The following is a 16,431-nucleotide window of genomic DNA, read 5'->3' on the forward strand; positions in this document are numbered from 1 at the left end:
CCACATAATCTCCTTAGTGCCTTGGCAAACAATGTATATCTATCCAGGATAAGTGGTCAGTGACAGGGACCAGCTTTTTGGTCAGGATTCCTGCTTTTTTAATTACCCCCAAAGACTAGAAAGACTTCAAAGACCAGTAGGCAAGCTCTGTCTCACATCACATTCTAATGTGACAGCTTATCTTCAGTCACATTCTTTCCTTCAACATGGAAATAGCTCTAGCTTGAAAAGCTATGCAATATGGAGACATAAGAGGCAGTTCAAGTCCTATGGCAGGATGCAGTCTTCTAACAGCCATGCCTACTTCCTCTGAGGAAACAGTGGTAAGCCAATCCAGGAGGCATGACACACCATCAACTAGTCCACATTGGTCTTTTTTAAACTCTAAAACAGACTGGCAAAATGTCTCTGGAGGATGGAGATAAGTTAAAGTTTCTTCCAAAATGCCACTGCTTTTCTGCATGATGATGAAGGAAAGCACTGACCTGCTTTTGCCCTTTTGCCTAAACAATGGATGCCTCTTCAAAAAGAACGCATTCCTCTTTTGCTCGCTGTTACTGACATGGAAGCTACAGTATGGATGTTAGCTGAATTTCCTCAAGCACTGCAATCAATGTATCTTTTTTCACATCCTAAAAATGCTAAATGCCATAGTGACAAGTTGGACAAGGACTCTTTTTTTTCATAAGTAAAAGAATATACTGAAGTCAACAAAAGTTTGAATATTAAATATTAAAAAGGGAGAAAAGTATTAGCTACTGTTATAGTAGGGGAATGAGTGAGTGAATGAAAGCAAAAGCTGAAACGCAGTATCATTAGAAAAATAGTAGCAATGTTCATTACCCAAAGGTAGGGTTTGGACTGCCAACACTTAAGTTTATTAATTGAAAGAAGTATTCCTGTGCTAGAAGGATAACTAAAAATGATTCTATAATTTTATAATGTGTGACAACAATTTTTGAAGATGTGATAAGCCAAATGTATTTCTAAAATAAAGCTTGACACAATTTGCGCTCCTTCTCCAAACTTTACCATACCAGTCCCCCAGGGATGGTTTTGGATTGACCTGGACAAATGTATGCTTCATACATATCTTTGATTATAAGATCTGTAAAGCCTAGGGTATGAAACTGTTTAAGTTACTAGCTCAAATTTTCACGAATGATGCTTTGGCAATATGCAGCATCTGAAAAACAGTTAAACCAATACTCTCTGGCTGCTTCGCATGACAATTAAGTCATTTCAGCATGATATGGAAGAGATCAGTGTGCTTGGTTGAGAATATTCTCTCTATTTTACTGAAACACTACAAAGAAGGATCATGTGCTCTGTATGTGTGCTGGTCTTCTGTGCCCCCTCCACAGTTTAGGAAATGTGGATAGAAGCACTGTAGGCAAAGCCAGTGGTTCTAAGTGTTCAGTAACTAGCACCTAGAAAGGAAAGGAACAAAACGAAAAAGAAAGTGGTAGCACAATACTGAAGGGACAAGGAACTCCTGACATGAATGGCAGGGGCTGATCATACACTGTGGGACCATATGCTGGATTGCAGCTCTGCAGCATGGATTGGCAAGGAAGCAGCCTGAGAGGACACTATGAACGTATTGAACAGCAGCTCAGCACTGCAGCTTCTGCCTGGACTGAGATGCGTCAGGAAGCAGTAGCTGTGCTGTGCAGCTGCTCAGTGAGCTGCCAGGGCTGCAGTGGAAGACGGAGAATGTGACAAATGAGGCTAACGAGGGGGGTCCAAAGCCTCTTCAGCCTATAAATCTGTTCTTCATTTGCAATAGCAACTCAGATATGAGGAAACATGGCATAACGGTCTAACGTTGGTGACCGCAAGGTCTCAAGCTTCCCTCCCCAAGTTCAGAGTTCAACAGCCAATTGTGAAATTTTGATAACTGATGCTGGACAGCATAGCAATATCCTGCCTCCCTGACTTGTCACGTCTAAGGAGTTTTATGACCCAGCACACACTGCTGAAGGTTGAGAAACAAGATCTTCCTTGACCCTCTAGGTTTCCACACTTCACCTATACTCAGAATCTAAGCAGAAATTTGAGTCTTCTGTGCTCTTCACAAAGTTCAGAGACAAATTAATCAAGCTATGGGAGGTTGCAGTCCTGAGCAAATCTGTTACTGATGGTCTTAACAACTTCTCAGAAGCAAGCACACTCAGGCTGGAGTAATTACAGACTGCTTTGTTGAAATAATCAAGGAAGAAACATACATAAACTTGCGCTCTTTCTGGAAAAAAATTCTTGCTATGATTCCAAGTCAATACTGCTGTTCCTGAACTCCAGGTAGGTTACACCATCTCTTCTAGCTTTTTTGGACTTCTAGCTGCGTAAAAGACTGACAAGGAACTAAAATACATGAGAAGGGCATCTTAATTTTGTCTGTCCCTGTGAAAAAGAAAACAATCGCTCAGCTTTTTTCCCTTGTGTGACCATGTGTGAAAATTAGCAAAGGAATTAAGTAGGAGAGAACAATCATCCCTTCATAGAGTTCTAGCAAATAACACAAAACTGAGTAAACACAGTTCCCTCTTCTTTTTTATAATATCCTTTCTGTAACAAATTCTTTGACAAAACACACAGGACTCTTGTTAGTTTATCTATGATGTGACAAGAATAAACAGAGAAACTTCTCATTTTTTCAAGCATTATATCTAAGGAAGTGGTTGTCCAAAACTGTAGTATTTCTGCAAAAAAATAACCAGACACTGTATCGGAAGATAAAAGGTTGTGACAAGCCCTTTCCCTCTTCCCCAAATGAATTTGGAAACCAAACCAAACCCCAAACACAGAAACCATTCCTCAGAAAGAACAGCTAGCTACAAACTCTTCTAAAGAAAAACTACAATCTGTTACTGGCACAGAGTATGTTTTATAAGCACACCAACATTTTTCTTCCTATTATAAAAATGTAAATTCAGGAAATAATTCTAGAGGACATTCAGCATAATTCTAACCTTCCTCAGAATCATGTTTCCAAATAAAATTTCTCCCCAGGAGGACAGATATCTGAGGAAGAACAGAAAATGTTAAGTGGTGGACTAAACTATTTAGGCAGACTTTCAATCAAAACCAGTATTTAGTATATAAGCTCTGCAGCCATGGAAATCTAGGCTGACACAACTTCTTTCAACTATCATTAGTCCCTTAAACATAGCAGTTATTGACTATAAACATTCATTTTAATTTTTAGATCTAACTTTACTGCAGGAAGCACTTAAGGACAGAGCACATCATTTGAAACTAAAACTAAGCATGTCTAGGGCAAAAATCCAAGTGACTTGATATGGAGCCTTGGGATACATTGTTTAATGGATTTAACTTTTAATTACATGTTTGAAAACAGGAGGCTATCAAGTGCTTTGGAAATAAGCAATGAAAATTGCACACTTAAAAGGAGTTTCTGTTACAGTTCTATTATAGCTGCATCAGCGTTGAATACAGATTAAAAACCACACAGTGGAATTCGACCAATATTTTTATTGCATATATGCCATGCTATTCTAATTAATCTTTTGTTGCAAATTAATCCATTACTTTCCAACACGCAAAGTTTCAAGAAACATAGTAATAACAGAATAATTGCTTAAATGGAGGGATTTAACTTAGACAGTCTTATTTAAGTTTCAAATGTCTCTGATAATTTCCTTGATTATTAAATGAACAAGACATGAATATAGTCTTACAGGCCTCCCTGACAATATACTGAATTTGGATGAACTTGTAAATGGAGGATTAACAAATTTGCAAAAGACTAAGGGAGTTCAAACAGAAAATTTTCCCCCATATAATTCTTAAATTTTGATAGTGAAAACAAAAATGTTAATATTTCTCTCCTTTATGCATAATTTACATTATTTGCATCAAATCTTAAATTAGATAATAAACTGTTTGCAAGAAAGTCCTTGTATCAAATCGTAGAATCATAGAATAGTTTGGGTTGGAGGGGACCTCTAAAGGTCATCTAGTCCAACCCCCCTGCCGTGGGCAGGGACATCCTCAACTAGATCAGGTTGCTCAGAGCCCCGTTCAACCTGACCTTGAATGTTTCCAGGGATGGGGCATCCACCACCTCTCTGGGCAACCTCTTCCAGTGTTTCACCACCCTCAGCGTAAAAAAATTCACCACAGTTAGTGCAACAGTATACCAGTTCTGGTTGATGATTTTTGCCCTGCTGAAAGGGCAAATAACCGTATCGGTTGAGATCTTATACTAAGCTAACATCCCAAATCAGACACAAACTTAAAAATTTTTCCAATTTCATTATTTTATTTGGTAAACTACCAGTGCTCCCCCATCTGACAAAAAAGGCTTCCTTTTGAATCAGGGATCCTTATTAAAACACAAACCATGGATGTAGCTTACCGAATATAGTTTATCTACATCTATTTGATAGGCAAAAATCCATTGACCAAGATCTTGTTGAACAGCCAATAAAAAATGTTGACAGCTTTTCTTTTCATACAATACAGATCTAAGTGCTAAAGGACAAATCATCTGAAGTTTGAAATATAACAATTAGGGTTATTTTTGATGCCAAGTTGAATAAGAAACTCTGACTTTACTATTCTGAACAAGAGAAGAAAACTGAAAGTGATGGGAAAGAATATACAATTGACAAATTCTCAATGACGGTGCGCTGATGCCACTGGCAATCAGCTGTTTTATCTGAGTAGGTTTTGAAATATTCTGCTTTCAGGACATTGGTTTAAGTCTAGCAAAAGTACAGAAGATCACTGCCAGAATATTTCTGACAGTCTTTATAAAAGTGAATTAGAGATTTTAATCTAGTTCTCACATGAAGCACTTCACTGTCACTTCAATGAGCTGAGCTGGATAGATCCAGGACTGCATAGACATTGAGACCGAACTGACTGACAGGGTCCCACAAGAAAGAACTGAGGCACTTCTGAAGGACAGTTTATGGGAGTCAGGAGAAGACTAGTATTCCTGTGACCCATGCTATACCTGTTCTGTATATAAGGATGAATTTACTGCAATATCTGCTATCCATCATGAATGCTGAGCTTTTATTTTTCATTAATCAAAACCTAAACAGTTTCCTGTCCTCCCATCAGTAATCAGGTTAACTGCTATTCACCTCTAGGTGCAAACTTTCATGTCCATGCCAATCCTATGAGCACCCAACAGAAGACTACCAAAGCCTTTCTTATGAGTAGTGCCAAGTTGTTCCCACTGTCCAGCTACATCCCTAAAGTTAGGAGTGATGACAAAAATAGGAATTTAGGAAGTAAGAAAATTTAATAACTATGAATTTACTGCAGTCCATTTTTGGTGTTAAAAGAATTATCAACATTTTGTACCATATAAAATATTTACCTTAATTATAAACCCAGAGTTGCATACAATATTGGAAATGCACTTTCATGACTTACCTACACTGCAGAACACATACAAAAGCAAAATATTGTCAATATAGAAATTAAAGTTGAACAAGTATACTACTTTAGGAGCATTACCTCACATGCTTCTGAATCATGAAAAACTTAACAAAACAAAACCAGAAAGGTGCACTGAGGGATGATTAGTAGCTGGTAAGCAACTGAGAACAGCAATGTCAAAGCTGCAGAAATGGACTGATGAGGCAGGTAAGGCTGACAAACTTACTCTGAAGCTGTGGCTGAGGCTGCTGGAAGGAAAGGGGCTGTCCGAACACAAATGGACTCTGGACTAGGGAAGAGGGAGGTTTTGCAGCTTGATCAAAGATGGAAGGAGCTGGGAGATTTGGCCGTGACTGAATGGAATTCAGTATGGCACTCAGTTGGTCACCTGTAGTGGGCAAAACAGTCAAAGCTACAACCTGTTACTTGTCATTCTCCAGAAAGGCAGGGTAAAATGGTGCTCAATTAAAGTTTAAATGATGATGATAGAGAAAGCTCATAAACCTTATTTAGCCACATACAACTCTGGTTGTGGCTAAACATAAAAATCTCACTCCATGCACGGCAATAAAACTACTGAAAAGTACAAGAAGGGTTTTTAAGAATCATGGATATTTTACTGCAATTATTTAAAACATTTCAAAATAGAGATTTATACTCGCCTTGCTAAAAAATTAAAAGCAGCCAAATTAAAAACAGAAATCCCTAGCATTTACAATAATACACACATGCAACAGAACATGCAGAAAAAGATTAGAAAAACTGATGAGAAGGGTAAGATAACATGTAATTAGGCTTTGGCAAGTGTATTTCTGTGCCAAGGCTTTGGTAAATATTTGCTTGTTTTTGCAAATATCTTTAAAAGTATTCTGTCATGCTGTTTTTCAAGATCAGATTGAAGATAATATAAAAAAATAAGTACCACTTAGAGCTGGAACTGGTTTTCTGAAGAACTATATACATTTGTTGTGAAGCAAATGAAGGCCCTTCAAAAAACTAGCATGTTAAAAATAGAGTTTCAATTTCTGAATGCCAATTCTCAAAAAACTCTATGTGAGCATTAGAAATACATGAAGCCTACAGTAAGAAGGCAGAGTTTATCACACCATATTATAACTTGAAGTATACTTAGTAATATGAGCTGGGAGACACCAAGAGTTTGAGAGCATCTTAGATTTGAACCATAACCGACCAAATCCTAACAGCGTCACTTCATTCTCCGAATTCATGTAATTTCCACAGCATTCTACAAATCCTAGTAAAAAAATTAGCAGCTAATACAGAATTTACAACTCACTGAATTTACAACATATTTGGGTGATTATCAATTGTCTTTTCACAGAATTAGAGAAAGACCAGTGGGTGTATGGAACCCTGTATTACCCAAGAACTCCAAAATTAAATTTTGCACTTATTTTCTTGATATTTTGGTTTCAAAATTGAGAGAACAAAAGTAGCAGAAAACAGCTGGAACGCCTTTCTAAATAATCATCTACAGGTATCAATAAATCAATTTTATTCCACTGTTTTGGAAGTAGTATACCTAAAAAATAATGGAATCAGTACTTGGGCAGCAATCGTTCCTACCTTAATAACCCTGAAGTGATTAACATGTTTGACAAAGCACTATTATTCTTAAATATGACAGGCCTATTTCCTAAAATGAGTAATTATTTTAAAGGGAAGAACATCTGAGAAGAGGTTGAAAGTCATCTGCCCACAGTAATTAAATATGGAGGAGGGCAGGGCCATTCATGAGGAATATTAAAGACTTGCCTGCAATGTAGAAGACTGGAAAAGAGAAGATGTAGCTAAATCAAACAGACTGATTGTGGGAGTTATGTCTTCTGCCTCACAGGAAATACTGTAAACACAGACCTATTACATGGGGATCTTTACGTTTGACCAGCAGTTTGAAATGCTCATAGATGGTGACTGAATTTTTATTGAAACTAGTGCATCACTCCAGAAGTTCTTTTGACAAACAAGCACCTCCAAAAGAACGGCTTCATTCAGAAATTCCCCTAACAGATCGTGCTTGTGCCTTCAGTTTTTGATTTTCCACAAAAACCAAAGCTTCTTAGACCTGAGAATGCAAAAGGACTGTATATAAAGTAGTGATACAGCTGAAGAATTCTATTTTGGGGAAAATAGATATATCATTATTCTTTCAATATAGTTGCCAACAACTCTCCGCTCTTGGGCAATTCAGAAGGAATTACAGTACACGGAATGAATAAAGTCATCCAGCTGAGTTGCTCACTCACGCTAAACATCACAGCTTGAGGGTATGTCGAGAAAATAATGCATATAAAATGATATGGAATTCAATGCCAGGAGTAGCTTCCAAACTTTCTGTAACTAATATCCCAAAGAAACACCTTAGAAACTGTTTAAGATAGGATATAGTAAAAAGAATCACAATGTCTTCAGACACTAGGATGCCTGTTAATATAGCATATTGATCTCCCAAGATTTTATCTTTGGACAACACAGGAAAAAAATTATTTTCCTAATATGCTTCTGCAAAAAAACAATAGATAATAATTTTGCACTATTGCACAGTTGACATTGAGAGACAAGCTGCAGTATTGCCTCACACGCTGAACATCTTAAACACTTTCACTTTTGTGATTCAACCATTACTTTGAAATGAGTATGGCTGAACTGGGAAAAGCAGTTCTGTATAAAAAGCCCTATGAAGTAAAAAGGAAAACACTTCAACTTGCCCAGCCTTTGTCCAAAAAAAAGAAAAAAAAAAAAGGGAAAAAAAGAAAAAAGGGTTTCCTACAGCAATGCATGGACAAGTATGAACTGCTTCTTTATGCAGTAAAACACTGTGAAATGATATAAAACTATCTCATGTTATGAAAGTAACAGACTAGAACATTTAGGAATAATTTTTCCCTCATCTCTTCTCCTTTAAAACAAGTCTTAAATCAAGTTATTTTATTTAGGAGACCACTAAGAATATATGCTGGTGTTAAAAACACATGGCACACCTTAGGCCCATGTTCATAGTGGCATGGACAGAGTACAGCAGTGTAAGAGTACAGTAGCAAAGCTCCATATTTCAGTAATATTTTGCAAAGACATCTGCCTCAGCAAAAGTCCCTTCTATATTATTAAATCTTCTAGACCTGATCAATGAATGAACAGAAGGCATGTAGTTTGAGTTTATTGTGATGGCTTATATATATTTACATCTTGCCAATGAAATAAACCATGATTAAAAGAAACAATTATTTTATGTCAGTAAAATTAAAAAGGTTTTATTTATTTCCCAGCATTTGTCACTGGTATCTATGTGTTTGAAAGGTAACTTCAGTTTTACAACTTAAATCTCAAATGGCATCTTTTATCTTGTCATACCATTAAAGGCACTTAAAAAATGTCAAGACAGGTGAGAAGTGTTTACAAACATCTCTGATATTTTAAAACCCATGCTTTCTAAATCAAATAATTTTCATATCTTGTTTTACAAGTATCTGTTTTTCATTTCTGCATTATAGTATTGTGCCTACCACTATAGAAAGCCTCAACTGTAACTTATAAATCTTTGATGATCCTTTTTATACAGAGTACTTAGACTAAGTGAAATTAAGGCAGAGAAAAAAAGCAGTTACCACATTAACTACATGTTTTGTAAAACACCTTGCAATTCATAACATTACTCCTTATGTCTTTTGGAGAACATCTGATGGTGCCTAAAAGAGTAGGAAATGAGTAACAAAAATATAAGCAAAGTTAAGAAAAACATATTTTTTCATAACGTGAGTGTAAAAACATACCTTTGTTATTTCCAAGGCCATAATCAAACCCTTGTCCATTAGTACAGCTTGTCCCCTTACTGAAAGCTTGTATTGAAAAAGGACTTGGGGGAGGAGTCTGAACATTTTGATCTAGAAGGACTTGCTCTGTAAAAAAAAAACACATCCCTTCAGAATTAGACCTTCTTAGTAACTGATTTACATTGGAAAGATGAGTCACAAGGCAAAGGAGACCTTTCTTTTTTTTCTCACAGACAGCACTCTACTCGATTCTCTTCAGAAAGAAAAGCACATCTCTCTTCTTTAGAGCTCATGCTCTAAAAGTAAAAAGACGAAAGACTTAATACCACGCAGACTGTTTTATGTTTGACTGAGTTGCTGCCAGCTTTGCCATCGTATGCCTCTTAGGAACAGACTTGACAATTTGTTTTTCAGTAACATCACAGCATTCAATGTTTATTCTTTGGACAGCAATTGTTAAATTCATTTGACAAAGCAAAGTGGAGAAAAGACAGTTTTCAGAGTGACAAACTCAGAGCCAATAAACTTTTAATCCTGGCTATCCCCTTAATAGTTCATGGGACAGAAGACGTTTTTTCCCCTGACAGATTTATTCATATCTGATACTGAGTACTACAGTTTTGCCTTCTGTATGGTACTAAAAAGACCTCCAACTAAAACCAACCTGGGGTCTTTCAGAATATCCTTAACAACTAAAGAGCCAAGGTGAATGAGACACAGAATCCACTTGACTATTTGGATTTAGGGAGACATTACTGACTTAATGTGATCAGAAATACCATTCCAAGTGATGATCTGTAAGAAATAATTCAAATGAAATCTTCCAAATGCAGGTTAAAAGCTCAGGTTGGCACCTTGAACTTCTTCCTTTTGTAAATGCACTAAAATTAACGTGGATTCAATTAGGGGAAAAAAAAAAATCACAACTCTTCTAAGAGCCATTTTTAGAAAATTGTATTTCAGGCCAAAACTGCATTTCAGAGTATGAACTTTTATAAAACACATATACTCAACTTCAAAAAAAACCAACATAACTATCAGGGAGAAGGTTGGAAATTTAAACTCAGTGTAAAAAAGAAATAATCTAGAATTTTGTGAATTATAGGCAACTCTAGATCTTGCTGTAGTGTTTCAGCTCAAGTATCTGGATATCTGCCTACAGACTTGGGCGTTCAGTATGACTTTTGCTCTGTCTCTGACAAATCTTACTTCCTTCTGAGAATTTCATTATCATTTTATTAAGTAATGAAAATGCAAAAGCAATCTGAAAGATGGTATTATTTATGGATAAAAATATAGACAGTTGCAAATCTAGTTGGAGCTCCTCCAAATACTAAATATTTCCCTCCAGCAATAGCATTGAAACTGATTGACAGAGTATTCCTAATTAATTTCATGGCAAATAAAAGCAGTTAGTTTAAATCATTTTCAGATATGGCTTAAGCTCATTAGCTTTACTTGGTACTGAGATGGACTAGGAACATAGAATAGGTTGAATTATTTCAGTAGTCGCACCAATAACTACTTAAACTGCTTTAGCTAGATGCACAAGAGACATCTATCTTCACCCTACTTATAAAAACAGAGACTCATCTAGGAAAGAATAAAACCAGGCATGTCGAGGCATAGGACTTGCATCAGAAAGTTTCTAAGATGGTATCCCAATGCACTGGATTGTAAAAATCCTACTACAGAGTTTTGTCCTCAAAGCTTGGAGCTTGCATTTCTGTTCTTCTGTGAGAACACCAATATACCTGAAGACGTCCTTCAGTAACTGTACATAAGTATCAAGAAATTGAAGACGGACCTTCAAACAAGGGTCTTGTTTAAATTCTTCCAAATTTGGGAATTCTGTCTTAAAGCACAGCTATACCTTGAGAAATTATTTTCCATATAGAAAGGATAAAATGATAAATAAACTATTGAAGCTGGAGAAGACTACTTAAGGTACACAAAATACTGTCAAATGACTTAAAAGCAGGTTATATCTATTCCTTAAAATAAATACTCTTGAATGGAAATTTTTGCACACCGCTTAATTTATTAACTTCAGAGAAATGATTTTCTACTGGAAAAGCAAACAGCCTCATATTAGGATATAAAAATGATGACGTTAACCCTATTATTGAATACGTGTGCTTTCAACAGTAAGGTATTGTTCCAATTCACAAAGACAGTTTCTAGAATCTACTTGGGCTCTTCGAGCACCTCAGAACTTGACATTATCAGACATAACTAAAAATGGAGAATCTATGATTTTAAAAAAGCTACTGTGCTAAGCATTAAGTAAACACTTTCCTCCCCCCACAACTTATACATTTATGAAATGTTTATTGACAACAACTCTTGGTTGTTCCCCTTCTTCGCAGAATGTTTTATACCTTAAGTCAAGTAGCAACAGCCTACAACAAATACTTACATATTAGCAAGGAATTACTTTGTTTTAGTATGGTAATGTGATGATAATTATCAGAGTATCTAGGTGTGTAATAATTTTCAACACAAAATGTCAAAACCAGAAAAAGGGCAGAGTCTATTATAATGAACAGATAAGAGACTGAAAATAAGTACTACCTAAAACCACAAGCAGAATATGATTGCTGAGGTGGAAGTTTTTCATGAAGACATCTTTTGGAAAAGGGATGCTTTAGATCCCATAAATGGAGTGGAAAGATTATAAATTTAAAATGTCCAGATTATTCAGAAAACACAGAAATATATGTTGAAGAAAAAAAAAAAAAGAAGGCTTGAAGAAACTAACTATTCAAGTGGGTTGAAACAAACCAGCCTCTAGGGAACTCTACCAAAATTTTATGACCAACGGAAGAACCTTAAATGTTTCTCTCTGAGAATACCTGTAACAAAATCATGCTAATGAAGATCCATAGTAATTTCTACTAGACATTGGAAAGACAAGAGGAACACACTGGATGGCTGGGATGCTGTGTCCGGTTTCAGGCTCCTCATCAGAAGATAGGCTGAAATGAGTTTAGCAAAGGCCACCAAGACAGTCAGGACAGTAGAGCACACAACATCTAAGGAGAGGCTGAGAGATCTGTGTTTGTTCAGTCTTAAAGAGAGAAAGCTAAGGCAAGATCTTATTGCTCCCTTCAACTACCTAATCGAAGGGTTCATGGAAGATGAAGCCAGACTCATCTCAGAGGTTCACAGTGATAGGACAAGAGACAATAAACAGAAGTTGCAGCGTAAGAAACTGTGATTAGATATTAGGAAAATTTTTCACCATGAAGGTGAGTCAAATACTGGAACACGTGGTCCAGATAGGCTGGAGATAGTTAGAACTTGACTAGACAGGGGCCTGAGCAACCTGATCTAGCTGAATCTGCACTGACAGGGAGGTTGGATAGATGATCTCCTCCAGAAGTATAAATACCGACAGATCACTCCCTGTCTCATCTTTTAAGGGAATATAAGTAGCCCATAAGCTTGCACAGGAGAACTCATCCAGATGGGCTGGGACTATCTGTTAGGGAAATAACAGTTTCAGAATATGTCAAGGTATTCATATGAAGCATTCAGGGTGAAAGACAGATATTCTAGATCAGTAACGATAGCCTGTTTGGAGGGAGATCAACAAGAAGGATGATTGGGGGCGGGTGGGGGGAAGCAATAAAAAACTTTGTGTACTAACTTTTTGTTTATGTTTTCTTTTATTATTTCTAGGTCTTACCCAATCTGAACATGAATTATCAGGACAGAAATTCTGCATTTTAAGAGAATGCAATCATACTTTGCTAACTAGAATAATTAACTAATTTGATGTTAATTTTAAATACAGTGTTAAAAAACATGTGAACAGGTTTCTGACAGGATGCTGTGTGACAGAATTAACAAACTTAAAATCAAAAGGAACATAAATAATTCATTCTGCTCTGCTTTTCATAGAGACATGAAATAGACCAAAGAAAGCTAACAAAAATGCACAATTACTTATTTAAAAATGATCCGCATAGCTAAAAGAAGGACACTTAAAATTATGATCAATAACTGGTACAGAAGAAAACATGGGGAAATATTTTAACTGTTCTTCTAAAAAATTTAAAGAATGTTTATAAACAACTTTGAAGTCCAACTGTGTAAAGTAACTCAAATGAAAAAGTGTAAATTAATGTTATACTTGTTTAAAACTCAGTTCCTTCTTTATTTATTTGTCCTGTTTAGATTGCTGAATTTTTTTCTAAGTTAATTTAAAAAACAAAACAACAACTTGCCATCTTCATGTCGGAGGTACTGGTTTCCACCTCTGTCTCTAGCTAATGACCATGCCTCGCCTTCATCACTTTCACAGAACTCTACCATGCTGTTCTTATCCATTTGGACCCACGTACCTTCTGAATTAGTCACCTGATGCACACACATAAAAAGAGCATGATTTATTGACTTTTCAGATAATTCAGTAGCATGATTCAGCAACTTATTATAGTATCTGAAAAACACTCATTCCAATCCTTATATTACAAAGCAAATGTAAAAAAAAAAGTTTCTTAAATTAAGGCCACAGGCTGAGGCAGATTGAAGGACCAAAACTATTTATGGCACATTTACAGTTAGGAGTATTTCCAAAAAATCTTAGACCTGTTTATGTTCAGAAGAAGCAAAACACCAACACCACAACTTTAGAATATCCAAACAAGCCTAAATAAAAACTTGAAGGAGATATTCACCAAAATATGCCTTTTTATTGGTGGCTGCAACAGTAGAATTATAATACCAAGTTATATATGAAAAGTTTGTATGAGTACTAATTTTGTTCCTGACATTATATTTAGGAAATAGCATGACACACTTCATCCTTAAGCCCTTCTTAACCATAAAACACCACAGCTGGACAACTGGAAACAGTAACAACAGTTCAGCAACTGAACAAATGAATACAATCAATACAGAGAAACAGAATAATTTGTTAATTGGTTGGGTCCTAGAAAAACATTTTTTCAATGAAACAAAATTCTTTCAAACAGTATGACAAAAAAGTAGAACAAGAAACATCATTTTGTAAGGAATACTGTAACAGACATACATAAGCAAGCATATGTAATTGCAGTACGAGTTTAACATTATTCCAATCAATCCACACATCTAAAAGGCAAAAGACATAATTGCATTAGTATTCATAATATAAACCAAGTTCAAAGGTTAGTATTTATCATGAGGGTTGGAAAAGCAAACCTGTACGGGGGCAGATTCTTTTGTTGCGTTTACTACTGTTATATACTGGTATCTATGAAGACATGAACTGAAGCTACAAGGATCCATACCTCGCCCACTGCCTTGACTTTGTTTCCCAGAACTAACATTCCAATTGGGATACCTCTAAGGTTAGGGCAGCTTCTGATGTTGTGACCTGATGGGCCAGTCTTCACTACCTTGTACACTCCAGGTCCACCTCGAAGGAATGGTGCGTCTTGTTCTTGCATCACTGCTTCCTGTGGGCAGTGTGAATTTAGGTCTTTGAAAAAATCGTCAGTATTAGACCTAGATTCCTGAGAAATTAAAAAAAGGCAAAACAAAACAGAACAGAATAAAACCTATTAATAATACCTTTGAACTCTTTAGATAAGAAATACTTATTTCAGCTAAAATTCAAATAGCTAAATTTGAATAGCTAAATAGCTAGATTTCAAAGCTAGAAGAGATACTAGTTACATTGCTAATTTTAGCGTGCAATGATAAACAACTAACTACTAGTAAATTGCACATTAATTGAAAAGTCACCATATTAGTCTTGAAACAAAAGTGGTATAAATGTAACCATTTATATAAAAGGCATATCTTATATCTACCATTAGAGACAAATTATTTACTCTAACTGCTTTCACTAAACCTTGTTTCATTCTGACATTTATCAGGATACACACTCAGTCCTCCTGATGTATTTGTGAAATTTTGTGAAAAAGTCTGGTACTATGTAAAGGGAATTTGAATATTAGCTCTTTCCAAATGATATGCTTCTTTTTTGATTTCACATTTAGAATACATTGTTAGTTTAGAGAAAAGGTAAAATTATGACAAAGAGTAACAGCAACACCATAGATTCTTAAACGCACATATAAATATTAGTGCATATTTATTATTTCACTGTGACAATAAAAACGGCCTGCAAATTTATTTCAGCTGGTACCAATTACTGATGAAATATAGACCCAAATCTGAAATGAGAAAACACTTTTTGAGTTTCCTACCAATAAAAATTAGTAGTTACTAAAAGAAGATAAATATTAGCATAGATTTTTCAGCCAGCCATAGCTTAATAAAAAGGTTATTGTACAGAAAAATGGGAGGGATGGGAGTAACATAACGCACATTTATATCAGAAGAAAGCAAATGAGAAGCAGAAGCGAGCTTTATTATGCTTATAATGCAAGTCACAGGTGCTTTTAAAAGAACACCTGAAAGTTAAGAACTAGGTAATGCCCTACGGGATGATGCCAGTGGTTCACCTAGTCCAGTATATCGTCGTCAGCAATGACAACAGGAGATGCTGTTTAGAAGTAGCATACAAGTCTTTTAGTGGTCTGTTGCTTATATACCAACAGCATTTAAAGTCTTTTATTATGGATGTTAGAGAGTATACCCTATTTTCTTCAGTGTTTATTTATGAATCTGATTTCTATAAACTTGTTTAATTTCTTCTGAATGTGCTGATACTTTCTGCCTCCACAATCTCCTGTAACAACACCTTCCAGGAGTTCACTTCCTGCTGTGTAAAAGAACACTTTCTTTTATCAGTTTTAAACCAAACTTCTGCTTATGTTACTTTCTTTTTAATTAATGCCATTTCCTCTGATCTCTTTATTTATCATATTTTCAACTTTTTTGGTATTGAAGTCTGTGCACTATGTCCAGAATAATACAGCAGTCTTTCCAAGAAGCCTTTATACAAAAATGAATCTGTTCTGTAAATACGTAACTTTCTAAGCAAGTTAATGCAAGCTGAGGTAAACTGGTACAAAGAAAAAAAAATCTATATGTTTTAAAGACAGTTTAAACATTGTCTAGATCTTGGTATAACAATAAAGTAGTTTTCTATTTTGGGGAAAAAGATTCAGTGGAAAAACAAGTTTTTAAATCTCTAAACCAATATGTACAACACTGAGTGTCATCTTCATTACAAAGTTCATATGAAAAAAACTCCATCTCAAAATCACTACAGGGTTGCAAAGAGATTTAGACAAGCAGTTCTGCAGATAATTTAAACTGC

The 16,431-nt window shown here is 35.6% G+C and overlaps 1 protein-coding gene across 1 annotated transcript in view; it reads right to left on the bottom strand.

The window, feature by feature from the left end:
* Nucleotides 1-16,431, bottom strand: part of MYCBP2 (MYC binding protein 2, E3 ubiquitin protein ligase) — a 195,132-nt gene that overhangs the window by 45,971 nt on the left and 132,730 nt on the right. Inside the window, 4 exon segments of the mRNA XM_009332100.1 lie at nt 5,645-5,806; nt 9,210-9,335; nt 13,442-13,574; nt 14,489-14,713. Of these exon segments, the coding sequence (XP_009330375.1) occupies nt 5,645-5,806; nt 9,210-9,335; nt 13,442-13,574; nt 14,489-14,713 (646 nt within the window).

This window comes from Pygoscelis adeliae, unplaced genomic scaffold (assembly GCF_000699105.1).
Source record: "Pygoscelis adeliae isolate BGI_AS28 unplaced genomic scaffold, ASM69910v1 Scaffold98, whole genome shotgun sequence".
NCBI lineage: Eukaryota > Metazoa > Chordata > Aves > Sphenisciformes > Spheniscidae > Pygoscelis > Pygoscelis adeliae.